This window comes from Platalea leucorodia (assembly GCF_965183815.1).
Source record: "Platalea leucorodia genome assembly, chromosome: 12".
Taxonomy (NCBI): domain Eukaryota; kingdom Metazoa; phylum Chordata; class Aves; order Pelecaniformes; family Threskiornithidae; genus Platalea; species Platalea leucorodia.
In genome coordinates, this window is record NC_138834.1 from 4318373 (window position 1) to 4342510 (window position 24138).

At 40.5% G+C, this 24138-nt stretch overlaps 1 protein-coding gene across 1 annotated transcript; it reads right to left on the reverse strand.

Moving 5' to 3' along the window:
• Positions 1-322: 322 nt before the first annotated feature.
• On the reverse strand, positions 323-20310 carry PIWIL1 (piwi like RNA-mediated gene silencing 1; the record flags this gene model as incomplete). The annotated part of the gene is made up of 20 exons (XM_082324780.1): positions 323-439; positions 1189-1336; positions 2482-2607; positions 3545-3698; positions 4227-4297; positions 4801-4904; positions 5214-5410; positions 5752-5828; positions 6435-6622; positions 7589-7703; positions 7859-7976; positions 8609-8729; positions 10944-11055; positions 11423-11620; positions 12552-12632; positions 13304-13425; positions 14523-14737; positions 16313-16438; positions 17141-17291; positions 20230-20310. The coding sequence occupies 20 exons, from the start codon at positions 20308-20310 to the stop codon at positions 323-325; spliced, it is 2622 nt and encodes an 873-aa protein (XP_082180906.1).
• Between the last annotated feature and the right edge of the window lie 3828 nt (positions 20311-24138).

Sequence of the window (24138 nt, forward strand, 5' to 3'; positions counted from 1 at the left end):
CGCCAGAAACACTTTAGTAAATAAATATTAAAAAAATAATAAAATATTACATAGGTTTTTTAGCAAGCAAAGACCTCCTCAAAATGCAGATCTGCTGTCTCAAGCTTGTTCCTGCTACCACGAAGATAAAGTTCCAGAACTGCACATACTCATTGTGCCATGCATAGGTCTCTCAAGGAAAAAAAGGAGAGGAAAAAAAAAAAAACACACACAAAAAACACAAACCAAAAATAAAACCCAACAAAACCCCACACAAAACCCCAGACAACTCTACATTCCCTTGAAAGGAACCACACTACTTTTGTTAGCTGGTAACTCAACTTCAAAGATAGTAAAGTCTGTCTGAAAGCAACAGGTTTGGTTCTCTGTGAATACTCTGACCAACCAGGAAAGCCAGTTTATGAGCATATTGGCAAGGAGCAGGTACTCTGATAACACCCTGCAGAGGGGAAAAAAAAAAGAATTATTTTCAAGTCATTTAAATAAGCATGCATTCACTGTAACAGAGTCCTGAAATTCAAAAGTCTGGATACATGTAAAATTTACATTCCCTGTAGTTTATGCAGATTTGTGAAAACAGCATTACATACACTGAACACATCATTAAAAACCCCTGCTTTATAGAAGAACAGATGCAAAAAACTTGCCAACTCCATGCCCCTCCTCACTCCAAAAGCGCCTCTTAGGCAGGTTTACATTTGATGCTGGATCTCACAGCATCCAGGTGGGACGTGGGTAAGTCACGTGAAATATTTATGATTACTGAAGTGACAAATCTAAAGCACACCTCAGGCGTGAGCCGACTGTGTGCTCATCTTGCTATGCAACAGAAGCAGCCTCAAGGGAAATGGAGGAACACAGTTCCATCTCCACACAAAGTATTTCTGCAGGTAAGAAATACTCATTTCAGTTTTGCTTTTGACATAGAATTTGGGACCGATACTCAAACCAAGTATTTTCTAGTGAGAATAAAGATTACTTTAATCTTCAGACTTCAGAGAGATCACATAATTCTAAAATGTCTAGTTCTCAAACCACCACTGTCGGCCAAGAGGCATTCTTGCAGGCTTTTTGGATCTGCATGGCTGTTTTAAGGATACCTTTTTCTGCCTTCTTGTGGGTTGTTACTGCATAGAGATGCACAATTGGTGAAGAAAAGTATTATCATTCCCCAGCGGAAATACATACCGACCAGTTATAGTACATGTGGCAAAGTTTGTAGGTTAAACGTTGTACGTGATCTGGTTTCAGTTTGCTAGTGTCATAAATTACATTATAATGAGTGGGTGCAACACAACCATTTCTCACTGCCTGACTCACAATGAAGAAATCATACCTGTAACAGAAAAAACAAAACCCCAGAAGTCTGGTGCAGAAAGGGCTGCTCTTCTTAGAAAAATGCAAATCCGCACAACTTTGTCTTACTTATTTTCTTCAAGTCACTTTATGCATATTGAGTAAACCCTAAAAGTATGTCTGTGCTTTGGTCACAAAATAATCAGTTTCCTCTATTTCTGAAAGGCCAAGAGATCTGGAAGAATGTAAATAATCCTGTTACATGGAACAGGTCTTAAGACCATGAAGATCTTAACCATTCATCATACACAGTTCTCCTCCTGAGAACCACCCTGCAGACGTACTTAGCTTATGCTCCTCATTTGCTCTAGCACCCCGAGCCACGTGTGGATGGTTGTCACCCATCACAACACTTGGAACACCTGCAGCAAGTTGGCAAAATACAAAAAAAGAAAGGCAAAACTACCTATCATCGGAACTGTGCGCTGCCAGAGAAGACTGCGTTGTTCCCTACGCGCTCCAGTGTCCCTCGACCAAAGTCAAACCTGTCATCGTGTACTGAACAAGCTTTGCATCTCCCACGTACCTGACCTGAGTTTCACGGAGCGTGCCTTGCAAAAACATTCAATACTAACAGCAAGCGAGTGAAGTCAACGAGATCTGCGTACGTGTTCTACCTACACACGTAACCGTACAATTGAGTTGTCTGCCAGTGACTTCCCAACCACCAAAGAATACTTCTAACACTTGGTCATAAAGTACACCCTTACAGAGGAACACAATTTATGTGCAATGTCAAAACTACAGCCACACAGAACTTCATTGCGGTTAGGGACAGTTGGGCAATCCTATCGACAGGCACTCATTCGGTACTAAACCTTTAAAAATCAAAAAAAGAAACACCAAAGAGTGAAACACACCGACACTTATTTAAAGCATATATAATACTCTGATGTATACAAATACTACATATTGGAAGCCATGAAAGAATTGCATAATGAATTCCTAAAATTTAAGCTGCTCCATTTCTGTCATCTACACATTCACTGCAATTTCTTTTCAAAAAGACAGAAGTGTGGAAAGTATTCTTCTACTTGATCCCACAGTCGATTTAATATCGGATACATTTCCTTTATTATCAGGTTGCCAGCAAAGAGAAGAAATGTTACGTCTATACTAACTTACCACTCCGGTCTGGTAACCTCCACGTCAACAACAGTACCAGGGGGTGGGTTTTTAAGTGCTCCACCACACTGTGCAAAGAATCTGGTATTCACTCTTTTCTTCACAACTATCACAGTAAGTCTTGGACTAAAAGAAATGAAAATAAAAGAGAAACTATCCTGAAAAACTGCACCGAGAGTATTTCAGGAGCAGATTCTCTAGAGCTTCAAATTAAAAGTAATTTAAAGAGTTCTCCAGGGCATTAATTTCACATAGAAGTCTCCACTAATTCATGATTTAGATTAAACAGGACACTGTTCATAACTTTAGATTTTTAAGTTTCAGGTGCAACTTTGATACTCTTTCTCACCAATCCAGCCTATATTTAAACTTCATAGGGAGACACAAAACAGACCAAAAAGGGATCTTCTAAACAGAGATCTGATTTCTATTCTCTTTCTACCTCATCTTTTCATATAGAAAACACTGTGTTTTAACAGCGTTTTTGGTGAAGAGCAAGCCATTAGCAGAAGCCAAACAGAAGTAAGCACTTCAGTTCCTACTATCTGTAACTTGCTTTGTGCTCCGCTTGCCTGCAGTGTCAGGAAATATTTTCATTTTTCAGAGCAGATTAAGAAACCAAGTCACTGCAGTTGGTAAATATTAAAAGCATAATGTTGGAAACTGTGCAGACCCTAAGTAACTGGGCAATAGCCAGTCCTTTCAGAAGTGGAAAGGACAAAAAAATGGACCTACCGGACATGTGATAGTAATCAGGCTATGATCAACCAGTTGAAAAAAAAGTATTAATTACCATATGCATCAAGAATGCCTAAAGAGTATATGTGTGTATACGTGTGTACTGAATACTCACGTGGTGCATGTACTAAAGACTTTTCCTATTACGTTACAAGTTAGGTAACTCAAATCACATAAACAATCATCAGAAAAACAGTTACCTGAGCTCAAGTAAAAATAAATAAGGATGAAAAGACGACACAATCTTCATCTGTAACCACTCTTTGTATGCCAGTGTATATTTCTCTTACAGTATAAAAAAGGGGGTTGGTGGAAACAGACTTACTTGTAGTCTTTACCAATACTCTTCAAGCAATCCAGAAACTGAGGCACTTCATAATTAACCAAAGTATTTAGTTGTCCGTCTCCTACACCATCACGATACACAATAATACGAGAGGGCAAATACTTATTCCACTTGAACCAGTCTCTTAGAGCAGCTTAAAAAAATAAAAAGAGTAAAAGCTGTTAGTTATAACGACAATTCATTCCAAAACAAAAATGGATTTTTATTACTGGAAAAACAGCAGTAAGTTTTGAAACCTAAGGTCCTCATCAGTAACCTGAAACAGGTATGCCTCATGATTCACAAATGTTACCTGCAAAAAGAATTCTGGTTTACCTGTGTACCAACCCAAAAAGAGAGAACCTAAGGAGATTATCTACTCTGCTGGCCTCTCCCACAGCAAGGAGCTGTCATCCTTTAAATCCGTCTTCTTTAAAGCATTCTTTGAAGTGCATTGATAAGTAGTACTTAAGTATTGTTAAGACATACAGGAATCAATGAAAGGATGTACAGAAAATGCTATTAATTTTCAGCAATATTTACAACTGTATTTTTAATCTGTTTTTATCTAAGTGCAAGTTGGTAACGCCTCCCCTCAGGGCAGCTGAGGAGGTGTCTTTCAAGGAAGGTAAATTGTCATTCCTTCAATCTGACTCAACGAGAGCAGAAAGCCTTCCCTTACTTTGCAAGCAGGCTTTGAGCCCATCCACAAGTTCTTGCCCACGACCTTGAACAGCACAGCGGGAGAACCACCTGTGAAGAACAAAATAAAAGATGACCTTCAAAGCATTTCCCAGGCTTACCTCAATGAAGTTATTTTTTAAATGGCTGTGACCACTTAGCCTTTATGGCTATTGTGGGTCAAGGCAGTCAAGTAAGTGTTAGTGTACTATGAGAATACTTCCCTCACAAAGCCCAAGGGGTAGACAAATACCCTACCGCGTGCAATTCCTCTCAATCAAAAAACCTTCACACAAGTCAACTCAAAAGGGAGAAGAGCCTGTCACCCTGATGCCCTCTATTCATCCCAGCCCTTGCCCCACCATTTGCCCCCTCTCCCAAAGCACTGTGGAAGAAGGACAAGGCTATTCCTTAAGGGATGCAGGGGAAAAAAGAATTCACAATATATGGTTCTTATTAGCAATGTACAGTAAATGAATTCGGACACTTTCATGATGGCCCACCACACTCAAGCTACTTTTCAGTTAAGATAAAGATTCTCTTTTTCTTTTTTCCCTTCCACATTCAAATCTTACCGTGTCATTGTTTGATTCAGGCTAGCGACAAATCCTGCAATTGACTGCTTTCCAGATACAGTGTCATGGTAACAATCAATTCCCACAACCATTACCTGTTTCAGCTTAAAAGGAGTCAATACAGAACAAGTATTAGTATGTGAAGACATGCCAAAGCACCTATCATCTCCATCCTACAGTGTGACAAGATCGTGACATAAGCTGTATGGTTTCAGGACACTTAAGTAAACCATGGGCACTGAATTCTTGAATTAAATGTCTCCTTATGTCATATTTAACTTCATGCCTCTTCTCACAGACACAAAACAAACTACACAAAGAATACTCAATTTTCTTTTTTGAGGAAAAAGGCTTGCTTTTTAAATAAGGCTCAATGAAGAAAACAGTTACCATTTAAAAAAAAAATTACTTACTGGGATCTCAACGCTCCAAAGTTCTCCACCCATTTTACAGTTCATTTGTAAGGCAATTTTTGTTGTTATGGCCATAGCAGTCTGAGGCTTGCTTAAAGTGCGAGCAATCACACATTGACTTGGAATGGGACAATCTGTACATAAGTATTTCTTGATAGCATCATACTTATCCTTTCGGGAACTGGACAAAACACAAACTGCCTTTAAAGAAAAAAAAAATGTTTTTAAGCAGCTGCATTCTCAGATTTGTATAACGGTTGTAGTTCCTTAGTAAAAGTTTCTTACGCTCAAGAGAAATATTCAAGTGTTCACAGTGAAAGAAATACCTGAAAAGTTTCAGTGTCTATATGTCAGAGCCAAGTACAAAGGCTCTTTTCCAGAATGATACTCATAGTTAGCCTGGGGTTTGAACAGGAGTATGAGTAGGCAGGTAGTAGGTACTCAGGAGCCAAGAGTTTTATTTCTGAGAATGAATCCCACTGGTCTTAAAACACCACTTACAGAGATAGACATGATTTGAAATTACGGATTCAAATACATACTATGTTCGTGTCAGGGGTAATACTTTGCTGTAAAACCCTTAAATAAGCTTCTGTTCTATCATCTACTTCAATCCTGAAAAGGAAGAAGAAAAAATGCTTACAGAAAAAAAAACAACTAACAGCTATTGAAACTTCAGCAAAAACATAAACACTCGTTATGCATCAGTACTGTATGAAGTGTCACATTCATAGCTATTAATAAATGTACAATATTCACACATTTTGAAGATTAAGAGGAATCATCCCCAACTTAGGCTTCCAAGAGCAATGAAATTCAAAGTTAAAAGCAAGCATGGGTACTCCAAGGAAGATATTTGCAATGAGAACAGATCAGAATACGTCTGAAGTCAGCAAGAAAATATATGTTTTGTCTCGCATTACATATAGCTCCACCAGAGAAGGTTTTGCTCAATGACTATATGTCTAATACTGTTTGGGTTTGGCATGCTTTAACCCCCAGTGAAGGCTCTCACAAATAAAAGTACGAGTAAGAAAATCAGTCGCTAGAGAAAACCGAACAATTTGCATACTGAAAGCAACTTTGTGTTACTAAAAATCTCCCACAAGTCGGTAGTGTGACATTCTATACTATCTCCTCATTTAACAGCCTAAGCATGCTAACAGATACACCTTAATAAGTATAAAATTATTTTTCCATCAGCTTTCTAAAGACACTTACATGGTTGCCTTGTTCATTCTGATTCCCATAGATGGCGTGACTTTAAACAGATTTTGAAGTAATGTATTAGCAATATCATAGTTGCGCCGTGTGTATATTAATAACCAGTTGTCCAGAGGCTTTGCACAGATTAAGGGAGCTCCCCTAGTCTCCTTTGACCAATCAGCGAACTGAGGATTGTAATCAAACTGTAAATAAGAGATGGGAGAGAAAGAAAATCAAAACCCTAACAGACAAGCTATACCACAACTACTTCCTGATACACTTCAGGAACAGACTGTAACACTTCTGCCTAGAACAAAGGACTTGATTTTTATCTGTTCTCTTACTGCTGTTGTCACTAATTTAAAATAAGCTCTATCTAGCCCTTTCAAGAAATCCTACACTCTTCAAATCTTTCATTCCTAATTATGCAAAGATACTTATGATTTTTAGCCCAGATAAGTTATTACTACTTGCTGCACAGTTTTTGTGCTACAAAGACATAGCTGTTTATGTATTGACTTATTTTCCCCCCCTTTTTCTTTTTAATAAGGTAATTACTTGAGAAGAAGAAAAGTATTATTATAAGGAAGATACCAGATCTTTTCAATAACAGGAATAAAATAAGCTGTACCAAATACACAGATATACAGATCAAGATGCTGCAGAATGCCCTTTTCCATCTAGCATCCACTCAAAAGACCTCTACTACAGAGCAAATATACAATGTTTTATGGCAATTTATGACTTATTTGAAATCTAAGTTATTCATACTGAAGAGCTACCCCACCTTTACTGTATGTGTTCTACCTACTGAACTGAAATAATTAGTGGCTTTTCATTTGAAAGCCTTGGTGTTTTAATGAATGGAAGCTAGTTAGAAACATCTGTAGTCTCCTAGTTTGTGTATGTGAAATGACTCTGTTTAGACAGAGGGACTGTTGTGCAAGGAAGACACTATTGTAATGCAAGCCAGAAAAATCTTCAGGTGTTTCTAAACAGAACTTGTAAACAATTTAAGAAGTTTGCGAGTCTTCTGTTTGGACAAAGACTTGTGTATAACATTTTCACTCATAATCCTTCATTTATAAACCAACAAGTAGTATTTCCTTCCCTAAGAACTCGCTTCATCAGTGAGAGATCCAGAAGATTTTAGGAGCTGTTTTATTTACCACATTTCCGGATTGAAGGATCTTTTCTCCTTGAACAACTCTTCCCGTAAAGGATAATAAATTAGAATCAAAGCTTAAACCCCAGTCTCGGAGTTCCTTCTGAACATTGTCATCTCTGTTTAAAAACAAGATTTATATTAAAACAAAGAAATTTGTCCTTGCTGAGACTTTTCTAAAACCAGTAAGATTTCCAAAGTTTGTTGCAAAAAAGAAGTTTATCATACAAATTTTTCATGACAAAGAAGTACAGAAGATACTAAGGCAGCATACTTTTGGATGTAGTCAATAAGTCTTCTAATTTCACGTTGCCTTTGCTCAGGTGGCAGTCGTGTATGAACAGCCAAGTCTTTCATCATATTAAAATCATTACGCATCTTCTCAGTTAATCCTGTTAACAGCAAAATCTTTTTCTGAGTACAAGTTAGACTAAGGACTAAGAAAAGTAAACTTGCAAGTCATGCAGACCAACTACGCATGTACTGCAGACGTGTAAAGTGGTGTCAGTAGTAATAAAGGTTTTCAGTTGCTCCCTGTACATACGTTCCCAACTGCATAGAAAAAAAAGATTTCTGGATTTTTGCACTTGAGAGGAAGCCACAAAAGACATGCAGCTCTTTATTTACATTTCCAAAGCAAAACAAAACAGCGCTGAGATGGACAGGTACTCCTAGTGCAAAGTGAGTATCTCAGAGGAAAATACATATTTATGTATCTTCGAAAATTATCAATTTATAGTAAATTTCTCTTTTTCAACAGAAGTTCTACTGCCAAAAAAACTCCACAAGTTATCAGTGGGCCAATGTTGAACACCGTACATAAAGACTATGCAACATCAAAACCCTTCAAACTTTTCAGCCTCATTTAAATATCTAACCTTTTAGCTACAGAACTTGTTTCTAAACTCACATTTCTACAAACAAAACATTTTAATCATCTTGGCAAGAGGCCGCTGTCAAAACACCAGTTATAGTAGGCATTATGGTTTGACAGGTGCTTTGATACGAAAAAATGCTACAGTACCTGTTAGGAAGCACAGCTCTGGAATTAGAACCACAGGTCCTGGCATTATGCTTCCTCTCTTCCTCCTAGACTGACTGATCAAGACAGGCTGGTTCAAGTCAGTAATTTCTTGATTATATTGCTGTATTAGAAATACATATTGTATGTTAAGTTTATTCATAACAAAAACAACAACAAAAATCAGTATTTTTTCCTAAAACAAACAAAACAAAACAAAAGCAACCAGCAACTTTTTTCAATTAGCACGTCTAACTCAAGAGAAACTGGTTTTGTCAGAAAAGGCCAAAGAGGGAAGCACTGTTCTCTCTGTTGGTGCCACCAAATTATTGACTTGTAAGAGACAATAGAAACAATGCTTCTGCCTTGCTTGAGGCAGTATCACTCATAGTATCTAACTCAAGATTAGGATGCTCATTCCAGTTGACTAACAGACAAGGTTCCTGCCCTATAGAGCAATTTAATTCAAGACATCACAAGAATCAAACAAGATTCCAAGTGAAATTCAACCCTCCTGCAACCTCTCCTTGCATATGGCAATAGTTGGTCTGTCTAGCAGTCACTAATTTAGTTTAGGGGGGGAAGGAAAAGAAAACAAAGCAAAACACAAGAAGGTGACACAAGCTGACAGTCAAACATACTTCATAGTTTAACTGTTTCTTAAAGAGAACCACAGCTCAGAAACCATCCAAAGGATAGCATTTAAAAACAAAAAAGTTAAGATCACAGCAAACGCAAGAAGGCAGAGAAAATTTATCATTTATAAACTCCATCCGGAACTAGAATGGATAATAAGAATTCTGCTTCTAGTTTATTAAATCCCATCCTGTTTTACAGTTGAAACTGATGTGCAGAAATATTTCACAATTACAGTGGCAGGCCCCAATGGTAGAGAAGGTTAAGCTATGAGAGACATATATAAACTTTGTTTCAAAGAACCAAAAGTATCAAACAGTAATGTCTCTTAAGATGACTGTCCATCTATTCTACCTCCAGTAAACTGTCAGCAAAACTTGCTGAGGGTACACTCTGCCCTGTCATCCAGATCATTAATAAAGACATTAAACAGGACTGGACCCAGTATCGACCCCTGGGGTACACCGCTAGTTACTGGACTCCAACTACACATCATGCCACCAATCACCACGCTCTGGGCCTGGCCATTCAGCCAGCTTTCAATCCATTTCATTGTCTGCTCATTTGGCCCACACTCCATCAGCTTCTCCACGAGGATCTTACGGAAGACAGTGCCAAAAGCCTTACTGAAGTCTGAGTAGACAATATCCACTGCTTTCCCCTCATCTACCAAGCCAGTCATTTCATCATAGAAGTTTATCAAGTTGGTCAAGCATGACTTTCCCTTGGTGAAGCCATGTTGACTACTCCTGATGACTTTCTTGTCATTCACGTGCCTGGAAATGGTTTCCAAGATTAGCTGCTCCATCGCCTTCCTGGAGATCAATGTGAGGCTGACTGGCCTGTAGTTCACTGTGTCAACCTCCTTGAACTTCTTCAAGATAGGAGTGACATTTGATTTCCTCCAGTCCTCAGGGACTTTCCCCTATCACCACCATCATTCAAAGATTATTGACGGTGGGCTCACAATGACGTGAGCCAGCTGCCTCAGTTACTTGTAGGTGCAACCCATCAGGGCCCATGGACTTAGGTACGCCTAATTTGCTTGAGTATTGCCCGACCTGATTTTCTTCCACCAACAGTATGTCTTCCTTGCTCCAGACTTTTTGCTGGTCTCTGGGGCTTGGGAATCCTGAATGGCAGTCTTGCTAGTAAAGACTGATATGAAGGCGGCATTCAGTACCTCATCTTTTTCCACATTCTGTGTCACCAGGGGCCCTGCCTCATTCACAGCAGTGGGGTCAGATTTTCCCTAGTTTTCCTCTTGTCGCTTATGTACTTATAGAAGCCCTTCCTGTTGCCTTTAACATTCCTGGCCAGGTTCAAATCCACTTGGGCTTTGGCTTTCCTGACCTCATTCCTGCATGCTGGGACAATGTCTCCATATTCCTCCCAGATTACCTGTCCCTGCTTCCATCATCTGTATGCTTCCTTTCTAAGTTTTCCCAGGAGCCCCTTGTTCACCCATGCAGGCCTCCTGGCATTTTTGCCTGACCAGCTACTCATTGGGATGGACTACTCATGCTGAATCATGCTGCGTAGGTTACTTACTGCTCTCTGATTACATAGTATCCATTAAAAATAAAATTCTATTAAAGAAAATTATGAATTACAAATCCATGCATCATAAGTAAACCTCCAACAATGCTCTAACGTTTCACATTAAAGCATAATGCACACACTGACAGTTAAATTTCCATACCCTTCTGTAGTAGTCCACGTAGCTGATCTCGGAACCATCTGCTTTTCTAAAGGTACACCGTGGATTGGCATCCCAGTCGATGTCATCAACTCTGTATGTTCTGTTATTGTACCTAAATAAAAGATTTAATCAGTTTTTAAGTCTTAACTCAAATGGAAAAGAAATAGGACTGCAGGATGAAAAAGTTAATAGCAATACTCATGTAAGTTTTGCTCCTATCAGCAGCAGTAACTTCCGAGTTTTCAATTGTAACAGGCTATCAATTTTACTAAAAGCTAATCTGTAATAAAACCAAATGAAAACAGAACTAATCCAGTATATACTTCCTGCTTTTGTAGATGCTGTCACCTCGATTAGTTTGCTAGCTTGCCAATGCAAGCATTTTCATGCTTTCTGATGCTTCGTTGTATACTTCAGGGGACAGAACATCCAAAAAAATAAACAGATCTCTAAGACGACAAGAGTCCAAAGATACTTACTTTGTAAGGACAATTAAACCTATCAGCTCTTTAGCACAGGCGTCTCTAAATCTTTGTTCTTCAACCTGGTAATACAGACTGTACATAAAATCCAACACTGTTTCACTGCGAAGAACCTTATGGCTCACATCTGTACATAACATAATGCTTTCCTCATACTGGAGGATAGAACTTGTGAAGCCCGGCCAAACCATCAACCTGTCAAAAGGGAACATACAGAATCTTAACGTGCTTTAAAGCATCTCTATTCTCACCCCTTGAGTTACTTCTGTCCACTTTCCCAGACACTAGAAAGCAGTCAAGATACAAAGAAACCATTATCCAAATACACAGAAGCTCCTGAAAGTTAACAAAACCAAAAATATTTTAAATGCAGGTATCTTTATTCAATTTAAGATAAAAAAAGATTAATTTAATGATGTAGCAATATAACTGAAGTGAAAGAAAGGATGCCTCAAAACCTAAGAGATCCATTTCATACTATTAGTCTTAAATATCTTAAATACGAAGTGTATGGGTAATTCAGGACACTTTAAAGACAAAAAGACCAGCAGTTTATCTAGCAGAACACTGCCCAGTTTCTTCCATCAACTAGGTTATGTAGACTGGCAAGGAGTAAGCCACAGCCATATGATGGGGCCCCAGTCAAACTCAAGCTTACTAACTTGTACAACAGGCCTAGGGCTACCCAGAAGCATCAGTCACATTGCCCCCGTTCCTTGCCAGGATCCCCTAAAAGACATGACAACTAGCAAGAGGTGAGTTCCAGAAGTATCCATCCAGCGGGGTATGGCCAGATATAAATTTACACAGCAGATTCAATGGCCTTAGAATGAAGGCTGGACACTCCTGAGCTTTAGAATTAAAGTATTCAGAGATCTCAGCCTTACAGACATTTAAGCAAGGTTTCTGACATTAGAGTAAAATGTAATAGCAGAACACACACTGGTAAAGAGTAATGAGATCTTACACACAGAAGAAACTAAGTTAGGAGAACGAGGTCATGCTTCCCAGGAATACCAGTCTTTAAGTCCATGGTTTTATTATACGATAAACCACCAGAGCGTTACCAAAATATCATCCTTTCTCCCTGCACCCCTCCTACACCCGAGTATCCCTTTCGCCAAACCTGTGATTAGGGATGCTGATTGGGTCACTGGGGTTGTAATAATTACGTCCAATCTGCTGCAAATTCAACATCTTCAAAAGCCTAGAAGTTGAAATACGGATGTCATTTACCATGATTATTCAGTTTATCAAACTACGCATGGTTCCATCCCTCTGCACCACCTCATTTTCTGTTCATCTGACTACATGAAACAGTCACGAATGTGAACTTCTCATTAAACTCAATTTAGAAAGGCCATGGACACTTATTAATGACAATTAATCAGTTGAGAATAAGTTAGCATACAACCCAACCCTTCACCAACCACTTCAAGGTAGCAGTCTAAACAAGCTGCATTTCAGAGGAACCAGGTAGTCCAGGTACCAAGGTTAAGTGGAAAGACTACAGCAAAAAAAAGTAATTTCCCAGTTCAAGGTCCTGCACTACTATTTGCTTTCAGAGGCAAATCCACAAATACAAAAGGAGGGCAGAGATAGGACTAACCGCTTACAGCAGTTAGCACTCCAGCGTGAATCTGCTTGCTCGGGGAAAAGGTATAAACTCATTTCACACTAACATGTGCCAGAAACACACATATAACTGCACGTTAAAATGTTGCCAGATATGTGGTTGGCCACATAGTAACGGTGGCTACAAAGGTTTAAAAATTTACATTTGCAATATTAATTTGTAGTCCATTCTTCAGAAAGGAAAAACTTAAGCCAGATATTTTTAGAATGACTTCTTATAAAGACATAACTTGGACAGCAAACCTTCTAAAAATGATGTTGTAAAACTGCAGACATGTAGGTGAAGTAGGTGGCAACTCATTAGTCAATGTAATTGTTATCTTCACATCCTCTCCATTTCGAGTCCTACTAAACACTTCAGTAACCTGAGAAAGTGAAGCTAGGTTAATAAAACTAGAGGTAAACAGGGCTATATCTGGACTTTGCTCCATTAATATCAAATTGGAGTTGTACATTAAGATTCTAAGTAACAATTCAAGACTTAGCTGAAACAGGAATTTGATTTCCTACTATGACTGTAAACTACAACCTAAAATGCTTCACTCTTTTTAGTGAAGACAACTGATAGAGTAGAATGGAAGCTATCCCCAAAGCACCTGAATTCAAGATGAAGACAGAGAGATGACTTAGCCATTACCATCATGGGAAAGACTCAACTTGAGGAAATAAATATATTGCCAATTAATATATATTTAATTACTAATTCAGGTACTAGGATGCAAAAAGACAAACACTAAAACACATAGTGAAAACATCTTCCCCCTCTCCCTTTTCCAGGCTCAACCTCACTCCGGACTCCTCTGCCCCCCTGTTATCACCACTGGTTACGTTCAGTCCCTTCAGTGAGGCAACAAGTGGCACAAGGGGCGGAGGTAGGGGTTACCATCAGTACATGGCGTTTTCCCTCTGCTGCTCCTTTCTCCTGAGATTTTTCTTCTGCTCTGGCATTTTCTCCCCTTTTTTAAATACACAGAGGTGCCACCAACTTTGCCGATGGGCTCAGCTTTGGTCTGTGGTGGGTCGGTTGTGAAGGCAGCTGGAAATGGCTGTGTACAGCACAGGGCAGCCCCTAACCTCTTCCCGTAGGGGCCACCTCAGACCCCGCCCCAGCTACCAAAACCCTGCCACATACACCCAATACATCCACCCTTTCAATTATGTTGGATGTTAAAATATAGAAGTTACAAAAAGACCTAAGCAGAAAGAAAACTAAAGGAAAAATACTGTACTGTCCACTCCTGTGCAGAGGACTATTCTAGCCTGCAGAACCTAAGCATTAGAACCCAATGTTTATTACCAAATTTCTCTACACAAACAAATCAGCTTACACTAACATATTCAATCCAACTAAATGTTGCTCATGGGATGTCAATTCTCCAACTTCACCCAGACCAGTAAGAAACAAGAGGCATCACAAAATGCAAGTCAAAATAAAAAATAAAATAGCATTCTCATATCACACCTTGTTCCCTAGTTTTTTTGGCATGAATAATATTGATCCATCAAATGCATGTGTCTTTCCAATTAGCTCTTCATGCTGAAAGAGCAAAGCTGATCGAAGACGGCGTGCTTCCATCTCAGGACTATAGCCAACATGGTACTGATACAAAGCCCACTGGGGTCGAGACGTCAAACGGAAGTAATTTGCAGTTAATTTTATCATAATACCTGAAGAACCTACAATGAGAGGCAAACATCTCAGTAGTTACAAAATTTTACCAGTTTATAGTAATTCAACAGCTTTGAGAAATTTTAAAAAACTAAGGCTTCACACAAAGATGAGAGGTCAGTTGTGTTCTGCAACTGTTCTAGCTCAGCCAGCTATAGGAAATGCTCACATAGGCACAGTGTTATCATAGACACTTGCCCACTTATTAGAGCTTTTTACAATTCCTTCAGTTGTCAGGAAAACTCTCACATCAAATGAGGTAAGCGTTTAGATCAGTAACCTGTCTCGCAAAGGATTAGTACCAGGTACAAGAGAGATGAATTTCCACCAAAACATAAACTTCCTTTGTGGACAAATTAATCTTTCTTTACATGAATCATAAACATAGAAAAAAACTAACAGAGTATCAATCACTAGAGATACCCACATTCCCATTCCTATGTGACAAGATGACACTGCTTTTGGTATTTCAAGATTTTTCAAGTGAGCAAACAAGCAAACAGACAAAAACCCCACAACGGTAAGAATTAGCTCCATGTCACTTACTTATTTAAAGTATTTCTTCCTATTTTTTCATGTCTCATTTCAATTTCTTTTAAAGACACAAGTGTAATACAAAAAATACATTGCAGACAATGATGGATTATTCATTTAATTTAGTTTTCATTGCCCATTTTTTCCTATCTGAAATACAACACCCTAAATGAAAACAGAAGTATCCTACCACGTACAGAGCAGGTATATTATACTTGAAAACTGTAGGAAGCTATAAAGAAAAAACAAAAGGCCAGCAATACAGCTGCCTACTAAGTACAGCGATCCATGATCTAGCATCAGCATAGCTCTGGATAGAAAATCTAGGTGAGCAAGAAAACAACTACACTGCTTCTGGCCCAAAGTGACTTGAGCAGAACTAAGCCCTACTGTTACTGGGCCCGTGGCATGCTCCAGTCATCATTCAATTAAGCAAAAGCGGACTATGGTTCCCGTTATATTGTGATATCTCACAAAGTCACTTGCAATACAAAACTACTATCAGCACAGAACCTGCACTGTTGAACATCAAAAACTAATGCATTCTAGCAAGAAGGCAGGACCATCATGACAGCCTCCTTTTCCTACTTTTCATACGCTTCTTTCCTTGAGATGAAATCATGCATATCACCTTTTATTTAAACTAAAAAGTTTCTTCAGAAGAGGTCTCAAATTCCACGTTTATTAGAAGATCTTTAGAAATTTGGATAGGTCAATGTGTTACAAACCAGACCTTCCAGAAGCAAATCTAGAAAGTCCTGAAGAGTCCTGCTTGAAGAAGTGGACATCAGGAATATACAAGGATCATCACTTACGTCTGAATAGTTGCAATTTAAGATGCTACACAACTACTGTCTGAAGCACTTCACCATCAGACATGTCATCTTACTGCTCCTCTTCAGATATCGGGAGCAACTTGTAACTTTTTCTAGTACACGATGAAGATTTTTTTTTTATTTGGCTCTCTAGGAGATACTAAAAGCAGAAACAAAGCAAAACTATTTTTCATTTCAACTTGCTTGTATGTCTATAGTCTAATCTGAACATACCAGTTTTTGATTCTTGAACATGTTCTATGGCTTGCCGAGTATTTACTCCGAGGTCATGGAAATCTCTACGACGTCCACCCCTATCTGCTAAAGACAATTCCTGAAATCCTGCCGAAATCTGTAATCCTATTGTTTCGAAATTTGAGGAAGAAGAATAATTACAATCAAGTTTTATATACAAGTAAGAATTAAACACAATTCAATTTTGGAAGTCAGACATATATAAAATTAAGAGAAATCATGAAATGTTAAGTTTCAGCTTTTGATATGTAGTAAATTCATCTTAAAGTAGCATTCAGGTAACGCATATTAGCTTCCTAAGACTTACAGACAGTTAACTAGTAAGCAAATAGAACAGCTCACTAGCCAGATGAAAACAGATGTAAACCCTTCAAAGAGGACAGATCTTTCATTTCAGCTCCAGCTAGCACCAAAATGGTTAAATACACTGTGATGCGAAATAGGTAAGAAAGTTTCATTTCCTTATTAAGATTCAAGAAAAACAATGAAATATCAAAAAGAAATTTACTATTGGTATCCATGCAGTTAATTCTACCAACTGCTTTCTAATTTATTTTTTTAAACTATTTTGATAGAGGAGATGGTACAGATGGATTAGAGCACACTTAAGGTAGTTTTCAAAACTCCTGGTTCAGTTATACTGCACCTTAGAACGACAATACTATCATCACAAGGTTTGTACAGTGAACTTTTCCAAATCTTAGTAACAAATCTCATTTTGAAAAGAAAAATTAGAAACACAGTCTAAAGAATGTCTCTTCAAAACACTTGCTCTTGTGGGCGATGAGCTTTTTCACCCTTTCTGACCTTCTGGCCTTCTCTCGTTCTGGCCTTGTGGAACACTCCGAGGGCCCCTCTGTCGTCCACGGCCACCGGGTTCTTCTGACACTGATGGAGGAACACATGGCTGCTCAGGTTGCTGACGGCTGGGTTGCTGACTTGGCAAAGTCTGTTGAGCCTGCAATAGTTGGGAACAACTTCCTACTGCAACTGAAGAAACAGCGTACTTCCAAGAGTACAGCAAAACAAAGCTACTAACCAAGTACAGAATACCCAAATACCCAAGTGTAACGGTTATGTAAGGTTAAATCTTTTTTCCTATATTAAGTAGCAGAGTTATTACTCCGTACTTCAAACTCCAACATAATGGGGTTCAGGAATTTTTTTTTTGTAAGTTAGTATTTATTTAACTAATAGTAAATACAATTCTTCTCTTTCCAAGCTCTAACTAAAGTTTCTGCACTTCTCATTTTCAACAATCCCTCTGATACTTCAAGTAGCTGACTACTTATTTTTATAAAAACAGCTTTTGTAATTTTAGTGTCTAGTGAACAAATAATATTAAAAATGTCATGCCTGGAAGAACTGCAACACACAACCTTCAGCCACAAGCAATCCCACAATTCAGAGTTTCACGTTACTGGATTGCAGTCTACCCCACAAGTTAGTCCCTCCAGGAGTAATCAAGTTCTCTACTTTAAGTGTAAGCAAGCAAGAGGCCAGTACCAAGGATGATCGTGAAACCTGAGCTAGAGCGCCAGCCTGGCTCTGTCTGGTCCCACAACACGGTGGTAGGAACACCCTGAGCCAGTGTCACACAGCCTGCCAGCAACCCGTTCCTGGAGTTCCTCTGCTCCTTTGCTCTCAGAGCACTCGGCACATGTCTGCAGTTCCCATATGCGTGTTCTGACACTGAACACAAGATCAGTAACTAAGCCGGCCTCTCTGTTCTTATACTCTCCACCTTATTTTTACACATTATAAGATCTGTCAAAAGTATACCCTCTAAGAAGTCTGTAAATACCTATAAGCACTACTGCAAAGACTGAATGTACACAACCCTAAAGAGGACATGTGAAAATTATCAGAGTCCAGCACTATCACAGTAACAGTGTATTACCACAAGTTTTGTGCTCCCTGCAGTACTCATAAAAGTAGTTCAGGAAAGATCAGTTCTGCTTTGCCCCTCTCACCTATATTCCATCCCTGCCCCTGAAGGAAGCAGCAATGTCACCTGCATGGATTCTCTAGTCCAACAGCCAGGCACTGAGCCCCGCTATCCCGAGCTGACTGTATTCCTTTCCCATCCATTAAGGGATCAGAGCAGAGCTCCATGCCAAGTCATGAACTGAAGCAAGAGATTATGCTGGGATAGAGTTCACTGTATGGGTGTGGGGAAGGGGTTTTCACCATCCTGTCCTTCATAGAACCACAGGATAATTCAGGCTGGAAGAAACCTCAGGAGGTCTCTAGTCCAGCCTCCTGCTCAAAGCAAGGTCAATCACGAGGTCTGATCCAGTAGCTCAGAGATTTATCCCATCTCCAAGGATGTAGACTGCACAACCTCAGCGGGCAACCTGTTCCAGTGCTTGACTGTCCTCATCATGAGAACATTTTTCTTTATGTCCAGTCAAAACAACTCTTGCTTCAATTTGCGCCCATTGTGTCTCATCCTCCCACCATGTGCCATTACAAAGAGCCAAGCTCCACCTTCTTGCTATCCTCCTTGGAGGCTGCAGTCTCTATGTTGGGAAGTACTTCCCAGGGACTGACCAACCTATCCTCTTTCCTACCTCTGCAGCAAGAAAGATCACAGGGCTGTCAGGACATGCGTAAGGAAAGGCAGGCCCCTGACCTCCTTAAATCTCACTAACGTTTTTTGATAAAAACGTCAGTATTAAGAACTTGATGTATCATGGTATCTCTGTATCAGTTCAGTGTAAAAGTCAAATGATATAGTTCACTTCTACAATACATGGCTAGTTGTTCCCGTCTTTCCCTGCGATCAGCACAGATTGTGTTCTCACTTAAACTGAGACAGAGTGCATGCCCGAGCCCTCATTTTCCAAATATCTAATATAAACCCGCTTACTCATTCCGCAACCTCTTTTCAACATGTCTTTGGAAACACTTCTGCAACTAACCCTCTTGGAGGGAGATACACACAGTCTACATGGTAGAACAGTGGCAGCCTATACAGGAAAAAAAAAAAAGCCAAAACAGACTTTTTTCCACTCAGACTGCATCAATATTCACAACTCGTGTAAAGTACCTAAGCCTCACCATTTCTTTTACTTTCCTCTTCACCCACCACAGGACACCGATATCACCTCCTGACTTCTGCTAACAATTCTATTCAAGTCAAAGAGACCAAGGTTGAAGCAATCAGTTCTCTCAGGTTCATAAATTCTGTTCCAGGTTCAGGAGGTGCATCGATGCTACTGCTAATTCAAGACACATTTCACTATTTGAGAAACAGAACTGTAAACTACCTTTTATCACAATTTAAACTCATCTGACACTGGCAAGAAATGGACTAGGAACACTCCTCCAGGCTAATCACATTCTCAAATGAAAAATGATTATTAATAACTGACGAATTTGAGGAACTGCTTTAAAAAATCTCCGGGTATGTGGCAATGGCTGCAAATAAAGAAGTATCAGCCATTTTCAAGCTACAGTTTGAACAGGGCATATATGCACAAAACAAGCCCTAAACACTAGTTCTAATACAGAGACAGAAAGTCCTTGATATTAAAATTAAAAATAACAGGAAGAGGTCAGAACACCTGCCACACCCACGCCCAAATATGCAGCAGCAGCAGCCTAATATGTTCTGCTTCTCTGTGGGGTATCACAGTGCACAAAGCAGACTATGAAAGTGGCTACCTGTTTCCACTAGCTCTATTATGACTACTATATTACAACAGAGTACTTGTTTGTAAACACACAAAAACTTCCTTAATAAAAAGGAGTTAATATAAGTATACACCTCACATAATATATACATACACACATATATCATCTAACATCTACACCTGATATTAAAATAGGAAGTAGTTGAGCTATGGCATTTCAAAGCCTAGCTGTGCTAATTGAAAAAAGAACCAACTTACAGATGCAGCTCCTACAGAAGGAATAGCAGTCTCCTGTCCTGGAGGTCTTCCTCTTGCTCTGGCTCTAGCTCTTCCTGTCATCTTCTCTTCTAAGACAAACCACCTTCAGCATTAGTGTTCAATCTGCTCCTTCCCCATCCTTATTCTAATAAATATTATGAACAACACTACAGCACTTGCCCTTGTTTAATTTCAACTGGTTCAATGAAATATACCCTCCTCTGTAAACTTCCCTGCTCTTGGATCACCACACTAACACAGCCGCAACAGGTAATGTGGGGAAGTTACAGCTTCTTATAGTCAAGTTTGAATCAACTGGCACAGCCCACCACAAATTCTGAAGCTGTGAAGTTCAACCAGACTGGAGAGCATGGCAGGATCTGCAACCTCAGCCAAGCATAATTCAGGGCCTACTGATGTCACATTCAAGTCACACTTGAGACTCAATTCAGATTACTTTGTTACTCCATTCTAGGAGCAGCGCAGAGCCCGCCCGAAGCACAGGCCAGTCCGTACGGCCTGGTCAGCTCCCCGGTGGTGTGAACTGGACCCAGAGACCTCCGTCCTCTCCCCCCGCAGCGACCCCTCCCCTCCACGTGGGCTCGGCCCGAACCTCTCCGCCAGCCTCGAGCAGCCTGCGGGGCCCAGGGGCGGCCCCCCTCCACCGCCAGCCCTGCCGGGCCCTCGGCGTTACCTCAGCCTGCCCCCGGGCCGCGAAGCGACTCTGCTCCCGCGCCGGCGATACACAGCAGGCCGTCCGCTTCACGACGCCACAGGACTTTGTTCCCGCGGGGGTCAGCAGCCGCTCTGGCAGCCGAAGGTGCCCGCAGGCCGCTCCCCCGGGCACCGGGCCCGCCGCGCCGCTCGCCTCGCAGTCACCGCCCGCCCCTCAGGCCGACGGCGCCGCGCGCAGGCGCACGCCTCCCGGGCGGCACGCGCTAGCGGCGCAAGGCGGGAACGCCCGCTCCCCTCCGATTGGCTCCCGAGGGCCGAGCGCGGCCGAAGGGTGCCGAAGGGTGCCGAAGGGTGCCGAAGGGTGCCGAAGGCGCGGCCGAAGCGCGGCGCCTTTTCCCGCCCGCCCGCCCGGCGCTCGGCGCTCGCTTCTCCGGGCGGCAGCTGAAAGTGGCGCGGGCCGCTTCAGCCAGTTGCACTGCTCTCCACACGGGGGGCCCGGGGGTCCTCCCCCGCCACCCCCGGGCAGCCCCGGGCAGAGAGGGGCCCCTCGGGCTCCGCCGCCCCCGCTGCCGCCCGCCCTGGGGTCGCGCCCCTGGGCAGAACCGGGCTTTTGAATGATGTTTGTCACCTTCGCGAGAGGAGAATTTTCCCGCTAAAAACGCTTTCCTCCTTATCCCACTTCTTGCTTGAAAAATAAATTTCAGTTAACCAGAAGGTGGAGCAATAAAACAAGAAATAAAACTCTCTAAGTTGCCTCGGCGAAGGGCTGCGTTTGTCAGCAACATTTACAACGATGCCGCTTAAACTTCTTGCTCTTTTCCAGAGACGTACAGAAGGCAGGCAGAAACGGCTGGCGCGGGACACGACGTGCACAGCATGGAAGCGGCCGGCAGGAGTGACTCGACACGATCCGATCAAGCATCAACAGCTCAACCATGAAGCAACCATCCTTCCATTGAGATCTGTTCTTCAGCAGACTAGCAATCAAACAGAAGGAAAAAAGTGCCTTTTTCTAAGTACCAAGGCTCATTCAATTGCTATGATTGTTACAGAGAATCACAACTTGCATTTTGGATACTTCACAACAGAACTAGCAAATCTTGTGACTTGGAAGTAAGCGGCCTTAAGTGGGAATTAACTCTAGGCAAGCATTTCCACGCTTCTGTGGAAGGACAGGGTGTCTAGGCAGCACCGAGGCTCAAATGCACATTTCTGTTGTTTTTAAGCGTGCCTTTGCTTAAAGATGAGATGGCTGTGATGCATCTGGAGACACTGACTTCAAGGGACAAGAGATAACATCATCTAATTAAAACCTTGCCTTTATAAAAGACCAGTCTGATCCCATAAGGTTATTTACAATTTTTCAGGTACCTGCAGTGAATAGAGGACAAGGTTCCTTTTCCTTGTTCTCTGTTGTTGCAGGTAGAAATGGGTGCCGGTGTTAACAGTAATACTTACCATAAATAATACAAATATATCTTTTTGTTCGATTGAGATTGTCAGGTTTTCCCTAAAGCCAGTTTTGTCGTGCTTCTCATTGATGTCAGCATAGCAATCCACTTAGGAAGCCAGATTCTCTTTCACAAGTTAAAAAGAAGAGCTTTCGAACTATGGAAGTGTGGATATCACCGCTTAAAGACAGCTGAAGTACTTTTAGTGTGTGATTTTTATTATTCACATACAAATCTGGATAAATATTTAACCAACTCAGTACGTACACTTAGATGGGGCATGTTCAGTGCTTTTGAGATCACTGATTACTGCTTGCCATGGGCTCTTCACCCACAGTGGGAACTTTTATTGCTCTGTAGCCTGCAGAACTCTCCGGTGGGTCAGAGGGTTAAAGCTGCAGAAACACAATATGCAGATTTTCTTGGCTCAGCAGTATTTAAAGTTAAACAGAATATAAAGATGTTGTCAAAGTCATTTACGTTATGTAAATCATGAGAAAGCAGAATGTGTGTATTGGAAATAGTTATGTTTGTTTATTCATTTAAAACATCAGCTGTACTTCATGTTTATTTTTTTTATGCCAAATTCCTTACATTTCACTGCAGAACTTAATTATCTTTAGATGGGAGTTGTCAAAAGTACTTCATCAGGCTGGCTACCTACAGCAACTCCTTACAAAGTGAAAATAAACATCAACAGTAAGCACCCTCATTTTTATACGTGGGTTGTCAGACAGTTAATTAGTACTTAATGAAAGATAGGTTCCAATTTGGTTTTCAGAGTCTTTCAGACTTGCCTTTTTTTTTTTTTTTTGAGCAATTCAAGCCCAGTTAAAACTGTGACTCTACAGGTAGGCTTAGTGAACTTTCTCCGTCAGAGGGAACGTGGAAATGGCAACGCACCAGTCGCAACAGGTGCATCATGTCCTTAGTCCTGGCTGCTTCCTCAGAAACACTGAGAAAAACAAGATTTTGAAAATGGTAACTGTTTGCATTTTATTTTTTCTGTGTTGCCAAAAAAACTACCAATGCTGGACTTCAATACATCAAAATATCACATATGACATAATTTTTTCACAGCTCCTTGGCTTGCACTTTGCTTTGATGTTTGTTTTACCCATGATGCAATTGTTTTTGCCTTCTGTCTCCTGTTGCTACAATAAGCCATTTCCCATACATGTCATCTCCAAAGGGGAAAAGACCGCATGGAAACAGAACAAAGAAAACAGAACAAAAGAAAATCAGGGATTTTTCCAAAGGCCCATTTGATGTACAAGTATAAACAGGAAAAAGATGCCTGAGGAGGTGGGAGCCAGGAACTGTACTAGCAGACAGCTGTTAACTTGTGTAGTTAGCAGCACTTTGGGATTCTGAATGGTAAATAAATACGTGATTCCAACGCACCCAGTGAAGAAAATGCTCCCTTCAGTACCTTTAGTGTAATGTTTAAGTGTATGGCAAACTCCTAGCAATGTAAGTTGAACTCTTACCTTCATGTCTGTCTTGTAACACCAAGTCCAGCTATCAATAGCTCTTTTTGTTCTAGCCCCAGAAAAGGCAATACCTCAAGATACCAGAATAAAAAGTATCGTCTGCTGTGATGAAGCAACAAAAAATAAGGAAGACTTCACAACACAACTCAGCAATTCATATGTGAGGCTAGATTTTAAAAAGCCCAACGTGTTGCTCCTGAATCTTATTAAATATTTGTTAAAAAGTTTCAAATGGCAATTGCTCAAAAATAAACTTTAAAATTCAAGTTCCTGTGGTTAGGTCTTAAGTA